This window comes from Pleurodeles waltl, chromosome 1_2, assembly GCF_031143425.1.
Source record: "Pleurodeles waltl isolate 20211129_DDA chromosome 1_2, aPleWal1.hap1.20221129, whole genome shotgun sequence".
NCBI classification, from domain to species: Eukaryota; Metazoa; Chordata; class Amphibia; order Caudata; family Salamandridae; genus Pleurodeles; species Pleurodeles waltl.
The window spans coordinates 1,332,755,034-1,332,770,851 of NC_090437.1; the positions used below are offsets into that span (position 1 = coordinate 1,332,755,034).

The 15,818-nt window shown below is 43.6% G+C and overlaps 1 protein-coding gene across 2 annotated transcripts in view; it reads right to left on the bottom strand.

Annotated features, from left to right (window-relative positions):
• LOC138296300 (uncharacterized) overlaps positions 1-15,818 on the bottom strand; it is a 161,278-nt gene that overhangs the window by 108,307 nt on the left and 37,153 nt on the right. For both annotated transcript variants that reach the window (XM_069235319.1, XM_069235313.1), the window contains exon 2: positions 13,888-14,114. In XM_069235319.1, coding sequence (XP_069091420.1) covers positions 13,888-14,114 — 227 coding nt within the window. The remainder of the gene's footprint in view (positions 1-13,887; positions 14,115-15,818) is intronic.

The following is a 15,818-nucleotide window of genomic DNA, read 5'->3' on the forward strand; positions in this document are numbered from 1 at the left end:
AAAACATGTATGGTTTACCAATGGTTCAGCCAATATCTGGGGGTCAAAAGACATTGGAAAGCAGTGTCATATAAACCAATCACCAAAACGTTATTAACTACTACAGGAGAAGGGAAGAGTAGTCAATTTGCAGAATTGTACACTGTGTATCAGGCACTGAAACACAAAATCCCTAGGACTTGTCACATTCATACTGATTCTTGGTCCCCAGCCAATGAATCAGCCACCTGGCTTCCCACATGGCATGCACATAACTGACAAATATTTTCAAAGGAGGTATGGGGCAAAGAGTCGTGGCTGGAAATTTGGGAAATGCTATAGCAAAGTACAGTTACTGTGCATCATGTAGATGCTCACGGTCCCACCGATTCACTAAAACGCTGGCTCAATTCCCTTGCAGACGACAAAGCCAAAATATCAGAGGCAGGGGTGGCGAGACAGAATTCTGACTTGGTGGGGATGGCTAAATGGGCGTACCAAAAATGTGGACACCTGGGAGAGAAAGCCACTTACAGGGGGGCAGAGATTAGAGGAATGCACATACCCCTAGACTTAAACTGTGATCATGCAAGGTCCTGTTTGTCAAAACACACAACAGAGATCTGTCCCACAAACTGTCAGAGGTCAGTTGGGGAGAGGGAAGTTACTGGGGCAGTTATGGCAAACAGATTACACTGGGCCACTACCAACTATTCGCAGGTGTCAATACGGTTGCACAGTAGTGGACACTTATTTTGGTTACCTAATTGCCGTCCCTTGTAAACATGCTACTCAGTACAACACTATTAAAACTCCGGAATTGTTAATGTTAAATTATGGAGTCCCACTCCAGGTCCTGAGTGGGAACAGGTCACATTTTAAAAGGGAAATTGGTACAAGACTATTGTTTACAACACAAATTTGAGTTGAATTATCACAGTCCTTATTATCCACAAGCTGAAGGACTGACTGAGAGAATAAACGGATTTCTGAAAGCTCAATTACGAAAACTATCAGATGGAACTTTGAAAAACTAGAGAAAGCATTTACATGAAGCCCTCCAAATTCTGAACAGGCCACTGACAAGTGCAGAGACTCTATTAATGAGAATGCTAATCTCAGCATTACAGATACAACCCCATGTAGCAAACACCACCATGCTGCATTGGGAAATAAAACGAGGAGCCTTGGCTCCTTACCAAGCCACACCAGAATCAGAAAGATTCCTGTAGTTAAATAATTATTGATGATTCTTCTTACTGATGTGGCAGCAGAGGTAGATAAATGTGTGGCGGACAAGGGTCCAAAGGGCAGCAAGAAGGCCTGTTTGCTTTGACCAGATCGATAAATTCACTTTGTGATATTTGTTTGAAGGAATGCAGAGGCTGGGTTGGTTTACTTTTGGAGGGGATTTTTGGAAATGGGTTGGTGCTGGTGGTTTTCCTTTGTTTTCAATAGGAGTCCAATGCATCTGCTTTGGTTGTGTAATGATTTGCCAGTTTGTGAATTCTTGAGTAATGGGGTGCATTCCTTCTGTGAGCTTAGGTTTACAACATTTGGTGAGAAGTTTATGAACTTCTTTACTTGCACATTTATTATTTTGAATTCTCTCTGAATAGTACCTTATTTAGATTGTTGATTTGTATATTCTGGGAAGTTTGAGTAGGTGAAGTTTGTGTTGACTGCTGTTTGCAGAAGATACACCTTCAAGCTGCTCTGTGTCACCCAAAAAGCAATACATGGAACAGGACTGCTTTTCATCAGGAATAAAACCATCAAATACATTCAGCAACGGAACCTCCACACAAGATTGCCACCTCGCTTCAAAACCCTACCATACAAGAAATAGACAATAAGTGGTACATCTTTCTCTGTTGAAGTGGCCAAACTATGGAAATCATTACCCCCTCAATATAAGATCCATGGATAACTTATCTTATCTTCAGAAGACTGCTCAAGAGTTGGCTCTTTCCTACGTAACAAGCAATACTCATACATGTCGCTGTGTAAGTAAACATTTATAATTTGAGTATATGTATATATCTAGATATGTATTTCTTTACACAAATATATATTTTATTTATTTATTTGGTCTGAAATTAGACCATTAAAATGCATAAAAACGACCATACAAAAAAAATGAAACGGAGATCACGACCATCGCAAAAAAGAAAAAAGGGAAAAAAAATACAATTAATACACTCCTTATCTAACAGGACAAACGTTAAATGATACTCCTAAGTTGGTGCCTCCTTGCTTAATGGATACCATTTACGAAGACAATAAAAAAAAAAACGAATTGTATACTAAATCTTTTCTGATATTGCCTATAAAAACTTCAGAATGCCATATATTTTGATCTAGACATACATAAATTTACATATTTTAAAAAGAGACTGTTCTTATATAGATTATTCATTAAAAAATAGTTCATAATACTTCATAAAATACTTAATGCTACGACAATTATAGACCAAACATGAAAGGGTACCATAGAGTAAAACTCATTTCTCAAATAAATTATTCATAAGAGTTCAATCTTATTATTTGCAAAGTGCTATGTGCTATGGTACTATAAATCAATTAGATAAACAAATCCGATAAAAAACACAAACAAGAATAAAACCTAATATCTTTGAAGTTAATCCATAGATAAAACAGAAGTAATCGTATTTGAATTTCATAGCCCTTTAAAATCCTCGTCCATTAGCTGCTAGACCTCACTTCAACCAATAGACTAGAGTCTAAAATAATCCTGCTACGAATGGTCCAAGCTGCTGACAAATATTTAGAGACTGAGCTTACTATCAACGTGGAAGAATCGTATTGGCATAGTCTGTAAGCATTGACTTGATCATGCAATAGCAAAACCTTGCACAGGGGGATAATCCACTTTCCTCTAGGACACTTATACAAGGGACAGAAAAATAGAACATGCTCAGGTGTTTCCTTACATGAGTGGCAATTAATACATTTATCGGATATGGGGCTGTTGGTCAACCAACGGGCCGTGAAACTATTAACTGCTAATGTTCCGTATCTGAGCTGAAGGAATAAGGCTCGGGCACGTGCTGGTATAGGGAGATCCAGGAAGTTCTCGGGCCGGGGTTAGTGTTTAACCAGCAGAAACTCTGCTGTCAACTGACCTGGCCCGTTACAATGAAGAGACTCATCGTGAACTTTTCCCCAATATCTCTCTTTGGTCAACAATCTGGTGTTAGCAGGAATCATCTCAGGATTCTCCCAATAGTGAGGGAAGCCCAGCTTAACCCAAGCTGATTTCATCTCCCTCAAGCAACAAACTTTTTCCCATCCCTGATAAGGTGTTATGAGATCTTAGATTGCTGCCCTGAAGGGCTCAAGTTCTTTCGTTTTCCACAATCAAACCCAATATAAGAGTGGTCTTAAACTCGCTGTATCTTTAATACTATTTATACCCAGATCTAATCTGAGAGGGGTCATCGGCCTGCCCTTCCCTAGCCTAGATATGTGTCTGAGAAAATTATTTTCTTTAATTTGAAGGGTATCCAATTGTCTGTAAGAACCCCAGAGTTCCGCTCTGTACAGGGCAGCAGCACGGATTTGGACTTTATCAATTTCGGAAATGGGGATCAGAGGGGGGCTTGCTACGGCTTTAGCCTTTCGTTCTAGCACTCTATCTCTTTGGCTAATAATAAGTGCCCCTTTTCTAATGTCTGCATCCCAACTGCCCCTATCCGATAATCTAATGCCCAGATAATCATACTCCGTTACCCTCTCCAAAAGAACTGAGTCCATCACTATATTTGCTTTTATTTTCTTATTTGGGGCGCTATATATCATAAGTTTTGTTTTCTTAACATTGACATCCAGCCCATAGTCTCTACAAAATACACAAAATTGATTGACCAGATTTTGAATTCCCACAGATGTTTTGGCCAACAAAATGGTGTCATCCGCGTAAAGCAAGAATGGCACTTTCTTCCCTGCCAACTTAGGCGAGTCGTTGGTACAATTTGCTACATAATTAATGCAATTGTTTATATATAGGAGGAAAAGGGTAGGGGCTAGAACACAACCTTGTCTGACTCCTCTTTCAATGGCAACTGGATCTGTTAGATCGCCCTCCTTACCACTCCTGATTTGTGCATAGGTGTTCTCATGCAGTCGAACCATAAGTTTCAGAAGACCTTTGGGGATGCCCCCATTGGCTAATGTCAACCATAACAGGTTCCTGGGGACCAGATCAAATGTGGCTCTGAGGTCAATAAGGACTTGGTCTATGGTACCAAATGCAGGTCTAAACCCTGCTTGCAAATTAGAGATGGCTTTGGTTTCTAAAATCCATTCTTCAAGATGGAACAGGATTTGTTTTGCAAAACCTTTGAAAATTGTCAAGTAAGGATATTGGACGATAATTAGCGGGGTCAGAGGTATTGCCTTTTTTTTTAAAATAGGAACTATCTTCGCTCCCTTCCAGGAGCTCGGGACAGGCGTTCCTGCAGCAACTGCATTAGAAACCAAGTTCTGGTATGGGGCCCATATGTCCGGTCTTGTCTTTTAAAGGTCGCCTGGGATTTTATCAAGGCCTGGGGCCTTTCCCCAATTCAGTGAAACAATCGCAGCCTTGGTTTCTGCCAGGGTGAATTTGATTGAGGGGGCCTCAAAGGTCATATCATCATTCAATTCCCTAGTAGTAGCTTCTGTAGGCCCTGAATATAATCGGCCAAAATGATCAGCCCACTCTACGGGAAGAATTGAAGCACTAGGCCGAAGACTGATTCCCCACTAGCTTCGGCAACCATTTTCCAGAACCTCGAAGTATCATTAACTTTTGCAGACTACAGAAGGGTAGCCCATCTTGACTCATCCCATCTCCTGCAGGCCCTGCTAAGTTCCTGTTTATAGTCTTTCCTTGATTGCCTTATATGCTCTGTCTGGCCCCCTCTCAGAGCTCTCAATAGTTTATGCTGTGCTTCCCTGCATGCAGCGCTAAACCACCTTGCGTTGCACTTCTTTTTTGCTTTACTAACAATCTCTTTGGTGAAAAAGTGTTTTAAAGAGTTAAATAATTCTGTATGGGCTACTATAAGCCCTTCACCATCCTCTAAAACCAGGGACATACGCTCAATTTGGCCAGCCAATAAGCTATATAAAGATGTAATAGAACCTAAGTCAGTGTTCACAGATTCCCATTTGACATTACGTCTGTTATTTGTCAGTACAAGCTGTTGGTCGTAAGTCTTAGGACAAGGGGCTTCAAGTAAAGGTAGCAGACCCCTAACCAATAAAATCGGTGGCTCATGATCACTTTCCTCATGTTCTAGAACCTTCATATCAGTCATGTGACCCCACAACCGAATGTCAAGTAAAATATAATCTGACTCTTCTGGGCTCCACGCCTGAAGGTAGAATGGAGATTAACATACGAGCAGGAGCGACCGTTACAGGCCCGAAGACCATGTGCCAGTGTGATATCCACGACTTGGTATGTTAATCTGTTCATTCTCGGTCTTTTGCTCGACACCAATTGTGGGATACCCCAATATGCGTCCTCTTCTTTGTATAGTTCCTGAGCCAGCGAGTAGGGCTCGAAGGTAACATTAAAATACCCGGGCTCCTGTTATAGATGTTAATTATTAGGAGCGGTTTCTCCTTAAGGGTTGGTATTATTAAACCCATCAGATCGGGACAACCCATATCTACTGCTTCAACCCGACACTTGAGGGAGCAGCTGAGCCATATGAGCAGTCCGCCTGAAGGTCTCCCGGAGGTCGCCTTGCATGCTGAGACCCAATAGCTTTTAAACCCAATTCTGTATTTGGGCTCCAGTGCCCACGTTTCTTGAAAGAGGCATATCTTATGTTCATCTATAAATTTACCCCATTCAGGGATGCCCATTTTATTCTCCAGCCCTGCAATGTTCCAACAAAGAACTGTATCTAACACTTCTGCTCTACCTTGGAGAGTTTTAGCCGGGGACTGCCATCTAGCAAGTGGAGTGCCATAAGGAGGCTTAGTACCCCTTGCAGTCGTAGCTAGACTAGTCTCGGTTACACATTCCGCTGCTTTATCACCCAAAGGATTGCTCACCCCAATTAGATCGAAGCCTGGCATGGTCGGTTCAAGTACCCGGGTAGATGGGATAGTCCCACAATTATTGGGACCTATTGATTCCAGAGCTGGGTTGCTCACATGAGCCTCACCCTCCTCACTAGCTCCCCAAGTAATGATCTCCCCACTCTGACCGCAAAGAAAAGGAGGCTGGCTGTATTCCATCCTACAAAATTCTATCTGGGCAGGTGGAAGGATTAGTATAGAGCCTCTGATGTCTGCAATAAGAGTCTGATCAACCTCAGGGCTACCTATTCCTATTCCTTGTATTCCAATAGTTCTAGATACAAGATAATTCTTGTCCAAATATCTAGTTCCTATAAACTTAAGTGGGCCATGCGCAGGGCTAACTTTTAGTCAATCAACTTCAGAAAGAGAGGGTGAAAGGGAGCTACATCCTAACTGGGGGGCAAGCTGCGTCTGAGAGCTAGTAGAGCCTCCGAGTGGCATTGACGCCCCCTTAATAGCTGGTATAACTAGTTGAGGATAAAAAGCTTGGAGTCTGCACAGAGATACTTCTCCTCCTAGAGGAATAGATTTACACACATTTGAAGAGAGCTGCTGGACAAGGGCGGGTGAATCAAAACTGATAACAATACAACCCCCGTGCCAGGCTTCTTAAGTGGACCCACCCTCCTCACCATTAATATTGAGGGTACCATATGAAATGCAAATCTGGCGTTGATATGTAACCAGTGTATAACCTTGTTTTTCAGTTCAATAAATGATTCAGAGGTATTGGATTTAAGTTTAGGAACACTCGTAATAACACGAACGTATGGGCAGGATTCCGGCAGAAGGTGTAAAGTTCTCAACTTAATTCCTCCATCCATATGCACCAGGTCTGTTTGTAGGTAATTCTGATCAGGAGTAGCTTTATAGGTTTTCTTTCTCATATCGTTGGAAGAAACTGTTCCTCCATTCCCCCTCGAAAAGGAAGCGGATACCTTAGAACACTTGTCCTTTGAAGCAGTGGCCAACCTGCCAGTTGAAACCCTCTCTGGTTGATACAGAGGATCAGGGCAATTCATTGAAAGCCTATGATCCATACCCAGTGGTAAAAGGAGACTACTGGCGCTGTTACCCGGTGGGCTCGGAGGAAGAGTTTGGCAGGGAAGTTGCGAGTCCGCTAAGAGGGGGGGGGGGGGGGGGGGGGGAGTAACCAAGGGGGGGGGGGAGTAACCATCTGCTGGGACTTGATAAGGCATCCCAGTTTCTCCTCAATGGCTTGTAGGCGAGTTACTATAGGGTGTAGCCTCTCAGAAAGCTCTTCTTTTATATGTTCTATTATATAATCAATTGCTGAACGATCATCAATACATGCTTGAGCGGGTATATGGTCCTTATTCCAAGTTGCTGCGCCACGATTGGGGGAGCTCAAAATACAGGCCCGTTTGTTCCTTAGATTTACCTCACCTCGTTTTCTTTTACCTTTTGTATTGCATTCTGGATTGGGTGTGGACCTGCCTAAGATCGGCTGCGCCAGTTCTGGTAGCTGAATGGCATCATCCTGAATCACCACAATAGGCTCCTGAGTGGTTGAAGGTGGGATAGCCGGAGCGGGCTGTAAATCGTGTGAGTGAAGGGGTTGTATTAAAATTTGTGGTGGGGATAAGGATAGGCGATTAGCTGCCATCAATGGAGGGGCAGTTAGACGGCGCTCAACCATTTCAATTTCCTTTTCTAAGGCTCCAACCGCTTTTTGAAGAAATCCATCTAAGGTCTTGTTATTGCCTGCCTTTTCCAAGGGGGCCCCCCCTTCCGTCTGCCCATCTTATCTCTTCTAGTTTTCCTTTGACCAGCAGACGTGTTTTAGGCTCCTTGGTCAGCCTCTTACTATACGCACTTGCCTCCTCTGTTCCCACCCTATTTCCACCCCACTGGGGCCTTACTGAGAAGACTGAAATAATGCAGCTCACCTGCAGCAGTTTGTAATCCTCAGGTCTGCTGTGGGTTCAACCGCTGGTCGCCAACCCCAAATACTGAAAAGCAAATTTGGCCCAGCCCAGCCTCCTCCGGGCGCAGGACGGGCCCGCCCTTGGCCCAGGCTTTTCCCGGGCACGTCCCGCAAAGCAGGCGCGCAAATGTTTTTAAAGGGGCCTTTGTCCCGCCCCTGCAGCTCCAGCAGCGCGTCCCGCGAGGGAAGCGGGCGCGCAATTTTTTTTAAAGGGGCCTTTGTCGCGCCCCTGCAGCTTCAGCAGCGTGTCCACAAATACACAAATATATATAGATACTATTTAGGCATGCTTAACAAATGTATATATTATTTACGGAGAAATATATATATTATATACACACACACAGGTTTGTGGAATTCCTATAGCCCGATGCCCAGGACATATTGTTTGGGGTCAAAGACAACACGTTTTCATGTTTAATTACTACTTAGGACAAGTAGGCCCAACCCCCTGCGGCATAAGCCCTTTGGTTGCAAGTTTATAGGGAAAGGCAACTGTCTGCAGTTGAGGTAATTATTTGTGTCCGTATCCTAATTCTGTTTGAACTTGTATTTATGGTTTATTAATGCAAAGCCTTTATTACTAGGGTGAGCGTGCTTAATGAACGCTGTAATCTCAGAATGCACTACTGACAGTGGTTCCATTAAAAAACATGAACATACATACATTTGCAAAGTTCAGTAGGTATAGTTAGGAGCTAGTTTCCATAAGGAGAGCGTTTTTTGTTTTGCTGATAACTCTGGCGATGCTTGACGAATCTTCATAAAATTTTCAAAACAAATACAGTCTGTTCAGGTGCTGTATTTAAAGTTTGAGGGTGATCTGTCAAACTGGGGCCGAGAAAAAAATGGGGATGGGGTGAGGGTCCCAAAACGTGTTTTCCCCATGCATTTTCCTATAGGGATTTTGAACACGACTGCAGCACGAACCACTGGACGGAATTACACCAAATCAGGCAGAAAGCTAGCGGTTGGTCGAGAAAGTGTCCTTTTTTTTGATTTGGTGTAAATCTGTTAAGTAATTTTAGAGATATTAGAGGGTAAAAAATATAGATATCTGTGTACACAGACCCTTCACGGATCCACTGTGGGGTGATCTGCAGATCCACGCGCAAAGCAAGAATCTGACAGGCTGGCTGTAATCTGGCAGGGAATGTTGCGGCCGCCATTTTCTTGTATCTGTAAAGGGTTACAGAGCTCAAGTGTGGAGTGCAATGCTTATGAAGGGGTTTAGGGTAGAGGTTCCCTAACCCGTGGCAATAAATAAGATGTGGCTAAAGAGTAAGTAATGGGCAGTAAATGCCCACAAATGTATTTTTTTTTTGTTTGCCGAGACCCGCAGACCCATCCGCAGGGCTCAGCGTGATCCCCGGTGTAAATCCGTGGCAGGATCCACGGATCCAGAGAAAAGTTGGGGAAAAAACACTGCATCCAACCCCATGCTGCGCAGAGCCTCTGGGTTGGGTGAATGCAGGAGGGTTGGCCGCCGGCCCTGGCTATATTAATGTGCGTGCTAAAAAAAATGAACTGAAAAATCCATAGGTTACTGGGATGTTATAGTTAGGTTCTGAATGTACTCGCACAAAACCATAGAAATTCCGCAGTTATAGTTATGGTTAACTCAATTGCCTATAACTCGTGCCCTTCACCATGCAATGCTAACTATGCCACATATTACATCATTGAACGTCTGACATCCCATCAACAGCTGCTTCACGGCCTCCCCAAGCCCAACCAAAGGAGCTTATACCTGCTTACACTGCAGTTTCTCCTGCAACGTGGGCCCACCTGTGCACATAAACGCCCACACTGCACCCACACAGACGATTACGAACAACCAAGCACCACTCCAGTGCATCCTGACAAACACCCGCTCCTTATGCAAACACGCCATGGAAATTTGGGACACCATCAACACCCACAACCCGGACATCGCCTTCATCACCAAAATAAGGCTGACACACTCCTCAAGCCCCCAACGGCTACAAAATGATACACCAAGACCGCACCAACAAACATGGCATGGGCATCGCCATCATCTTCAGGGCAACTATCAAATGCACCATCAACAACACCGACGACCCAACACACCTCATGGAGCACCTGCGCTTCCGACTGCAGTCTGATGCCAATACCACGATGCAAGGCACCCTTGCATACTGACCCAGCCTTCTGCGACGTCATCGCCAACCTCATCTCCCCTCTCCCAATCAACTCCTTCCACTACGTTCTACTCGGCGATCTCAATTTCCACCTAAACAACCCCAACTCCACTTCCATCATAGAGAACTTGAACAATATTGGCCTCACCCAACTGGTCACCAAACCCATGCACAAAGCCGGGCACACACTGGACGACATCTTCACTTCTCGCGACGGAATCAATTTCATCCATGTAACTGAACTCACGTGGACCAACCACGTCATCATTCACTTTACCATCTCCGATTCCCAGCACACCACCATGAAGCACTCCAGCAGTCACTAACCTCGCTTCCATCTCCCCTCCCACCTCCCACACAACCTGGATCACCGCTGACAGTCGCCCTGCTGACACCAGCTAAAACCAACACCGCCCCCAAGCCAGCAAGATGGTACACTCCAGAGCTCAGAAACTCCAAACACGACTGCCACCAAATTGAGAATCAATGGCACAAGACCAAGGACCCCTCCAAGAGCTGCTTAACGAGGCAGCCCTCAACAATTACATCACATCACATCAAGGCAGCAAAAAGAGCAGCAATCACTGCTGCATCAACGCCACAGCCAACCACATGTAAGAATTCATCAGAAAAATCAAGGAATTCTCTAACCTGATAGCCACAGAGACCACCATCTACATTTCAGGAACTCTGCCACACCCTCTCAGACTACTTCCACAGCAAGATCACTACTATATACAACAATTTTGACCCCCAACCCTCCACCTTCAGCCTAGACAACATCTCAGCGAAAACCAATCGCACGATAACCTCCTGGTTCCTGATTACCACACAAGCCACTGAGCCATCACGTCATCCATCCTCTTCGGGGCATCCACTGACCCCTGACTCCACCAGATTTTCAACCACAGAGCAAACACTATTGGCACGGAGCTAACCCGCATCCTCAACACTTCCATCTCCACTGTAAACTTCCCGGACGAATGGAAGCATGCAGAAGGCAGACCCCTCCTAAAGAAATCCTCCACCAATCCCAGTCGGCTCAAAAACTACAAACAATACTCCCTGCTCCCCTTACCGGCCAAGGTGCTCGAGAAAGCCATCAAACAGCTCACTGACTACTTCGAACTAAACCACCTTCGCGACACCTCACAAGCAGGATTCTGGGACAACCACAGCATGGAGACTGCACTGATCGCCCCCACAGATGACATCAGGACCCTCCTCAACCAAGGAGTCTCGACAGCTCTGATCCTTCTGGACCACTGTGCAGCGTTCAATACCGTCACCCACCAACCTCTCAACAGACTCCCCAACATAGGCATTCAACAAAACGCCCTTAAGTGGGTCGCCTCTTTCCTCTCAGGCTGCACGCAGAGCATCTGCCTTCCTCCCTTCACTTCTACACCCCAGAACATCTGTGGCATACACCAAGCATCCTCCCGCATCCCAACCCTGTTCAATATCTACATAGCCCCCCTCACAAACATCACTAGGTCCTATGGACTCAATAGAGTCTCCTACACTTACGACACTCAACTAATCCTCTCACTAAGCCAAGATCCCCACAGCGTCAAAGCCAACTTCCGCAACGCCATGAGCAACATAGAAACATGAATGAAAAACAGCTGCCTCAAACTAAACACTGACAAAACTGAAGTCCTGATCTTCGAGAAGAACACCTCCGTATGGGACCAAAGCTGGTGACCAGCAGAACTAGAACCAACGACCTCTCCAACACACCATGCACAAAACCTCTGCATCATCCTCGACTGCCAACTATCTAAGAATCGACACTTAAACTCAGTTGCCTCCTAGTGCTTCTACATCCTTCGTATGCTCCGCCACATCTTCAAATGGATACCTATCGACACCAGAGAGACAATCACGCACACCCTGGTCACGAGCCTTCTTGACTATGGCAACACTCTACACAGTAGTGTCCTTCCAGCTACTTAAGACTCCAGACTCGACAGAACACTGCAGCCAGGCTCATCCTCAACCTCCCCAAGCAATCTAGCATCACCCCACACCTCAGAAGCCTCCACCGGCACCCATCCAGAAGAGATGGCAATTCAAAATCCTCACATGCACATACAAGGTTCTCCACAACCTAGGGGCGTCCTATATGAACCATCGACTGAGTTTTAAGGCCCCACCATGACAATTACATTCTGCCTCGTTAAACCTCATACACACCCCGCATCCATCACAGCGACGGACGCTTCTTAACCTACACAGCCTGCGCCCCTCCACCTCCGAAAATCTCCCTCCCTGGCAAAATTCAGAAGGATACTCAAGATGTGGTTTTTAGACGGAGACACAGCACCCTCCACACCCAGATATCCTTAGGGGTGATAGTGCTACGCTTTACATATGCTATGATTGACAACACCTTCTCAGGGATCATTGATATCATTGTAACCTTTGCAATAAAAGTATTGATGAGAAAACTGTGCAAACCCCAAACCGGAGCTCACCACTATGATCTCCCAAACAATTCTACTAAATTCTTCCCTCATGTAGCTCTCCTTTGACTCATCCCAAACCTCATTTTACTACTATGATTTGCCAAATCCCTTTCTACAGACTCCATCTCTCCTTTTACTAATCACAAACCTTATCTTTCTACTATGAACTCCCAATTAAAAACTCTAGATTCTTCCCTCTTCTATCCCTCCATTCTATTCAATCCAACTAACAGACTCACATGTCTACCGCTCAAATTAACTCATATTTCCCTCTACTAATCCAGTTGGGTTCCAGAGTAACTTGCAATTCGCCTTGTAAGGGGTAGTAAGCGCTATATAAATAAAATTAAATGTGCTAATCTCTTTTTGGCTCAACTGCTTTCCTTGGCACAGGATAACAGATAGTAGACATCCTCCACAGCAATTACGCACTTTTCCATCTTCAGTCTTGTGAACAGGCTATGCCGTCCACAGTCTTAAAGAGGGCGAGCAAGCCCTCTGGAAGACTGTGGATGCCGATGCCAATCTGAACCGGCATTGTCTTGAACCAGTACCTGGATGCAGGTGTTATTGTAGTGTCCTGTTGGATGGTACTAAGAGGACATGTCCGGAGTGGTAAAAACTACGATTTCCTTCGCCCTCACTTTAGATATTTGTCAGTGATTGGTGATCCATCTGAATAATAGCAATGAGGTTTCACAATACAACACACAATTCCAGTATGCTATTTGGTTTGACATCCAAATCCACAGGTTCTTACCCCTCCAAGAGCTCAACTTCTACGAGCACAGCTTCCTGACACAATTTGCACACACCCCTTTCAGTTGTTCTAATTTTTACCACACCACATGCACTCATCCTAATTTGTGTACATTAGGTTTAGTGTCCTTTTTAAACAAGACTGACAGAATGCACTGAGCTTTCCCAATGTCAATGAAAATGTAGAGCATCACCCTCAAGACCTCACTATCACATAATATGGCCAAGTTGCTAGGAATCAAGGATATTAATTATTTTGCTCTACCCCACCCTAGCACACACAGATACATTTTCACATGTAAACTACTCCATCAGTCCAATTTCCTTAAATGTCCCAACAAACTGCAAAAAATGATTTAAAACAAAAAAATGGCTACATTAATATCCAAACCCAAAGATCAGTCTTACAATAAACTCACAACATTTTGCCACTAGTCTGTTGAGTGTACTGCACGAAACCACCTACCAAGAGTATCATCCTCCACCTCCACTGGGCTAACCAAGCCAGAGCTATCTGCCTCCCTCTTACAGGGCATCACAGTCGACTGCACTCCTAGGAGGAGCTCCAGCTCATCAAAGTATGGGAAGTCAGCTAGGAGGCCTGGCGCTGTGGCCTCACTGGTCTCCAGAATTTTCTTCAGCTTCCAGTACTTTATTTTCAGCTTCTGCCACCGGTCCTTGATCTGTTCAACACTTAAAAAACAAATTACATGAAATAGACACTGTTATTTTGCATTATGATCACACCTCCAAGATCAGTAACTCCTACCATAAAAATGACAAGCAGAACAGAGTTTCGTATTTAATAACAAAACTACATGATAAATAGGAAAAAGAAAATTTATCTTTAGGTTACAATCATGTCCCCAGTTTCACACAAAATCACTCAGTCTGTACAATACTCAAAACTACCTAAAATCTGAGGGTTAACATACCTGATTAATCCCAGTAAAACAACTCAAAGACAGCAGATGCACCAGTGCTCATGGAAACCGGACCAATCTTGATATCCCTCCACATAGTCCCACACGTAAAGTGCTGCAATGACAGCCTCACAGATACTCTGCTATGGCCTCATGTCTCCTAGACTACACCAAGTGTTTTCCACAAGATATGAAAAGTATTGTTTTGTTTAGTCGTGAAGCTGATAGTAAATGATTCTTCTGAGCAGTAAATAGTGATTCTTAATCTTGCAGGATTTTTTAAGTGAATAAATAGCTAAATTTGAACTATGGATATGCAATTCATGCCTTTTTTGGAAATCTGCAGAAATAAAATGATAATTTTTCACACTCTTCTCCCTTCCTATAAGTGTTCCTAGAAGGTTCCCTACTTTTCACATTTATTCTTAAAGACAGGGGGGGTATTGGTGGACAACTCGTTAGCCAAGATTCCCTCTGTAATCCTCCCATCTCCAAACATTGTTAAGTGAGAAGGAAAGACTTACTCTACAACAAAGTAGTAGGTTTAGTACACCTGTGCAATTTGGGTTAGTAAACAATTATTTGCAGTTATCATAGGTATGGCATTTAGAAAGTAGTAAATCCTGAAACCAACATACAAGTGTAAATGCAAGTGTTCCACCAAAACCTGTAAACGCTAAATCACCCTTTAGCTCTTGGGCACAACTTTAGCCTATGCACCACAATAGTAATCATTTTGGAAACATAACTACTTGAATGCCCAAAAGATGATTTGAGTATTAAAGGCACGCTAGGGTTTCAGTGCTTTGCACTCTGCTACACCCAGGCATTATTTTTTTTTTAAATAAGATCAGAGACCAAAGGGTACACAGGAAGGTGTGACTTGCAAGATTATACCAATTTTACAATGATTCATTACAGATGGCAAATAATGGCACATAATTAAAGAAAAACTGATTGCTCATATCTATTTATTTACTGCCTTTTAACTTGCAACAGGTGTCCAAGTGCTTCAAGTAGCGTGAGAAAGTGTATTATTAGTTGGGGTGGATGGTCACCACAAATAATGTCCCTATTCTAGTTAGGTCCAGTAAAGGTTTGAAAATGTGTAAATCAGTGTTCCTAACCTTTTGACTATAGTGGACCCCCATGCAATTACTAAAGTAAACAGGGAACTCTCAATGAATCATTATTGGAATTCAGGGACCTTCACGCATTGAGTAGATACTTGAAGCTACCGACTCCAGCTTAAGCAATTTAAATGATCTGACCATCTAAACAAACAAAAATAAGCATTCATCAAATACACAAATTATTAAATATTTAATTCACAAACACAAAAAAAATGAAAAATTATCATTTTAATGGGAAGGTTGGGCCTTTTTTTTTAAATTCAACTGAGACCACCCATTTTTTATACTGTATTATGTTTGATGCATTTGCACTGCTCTCATGAAACAATCTGAGGATGTCA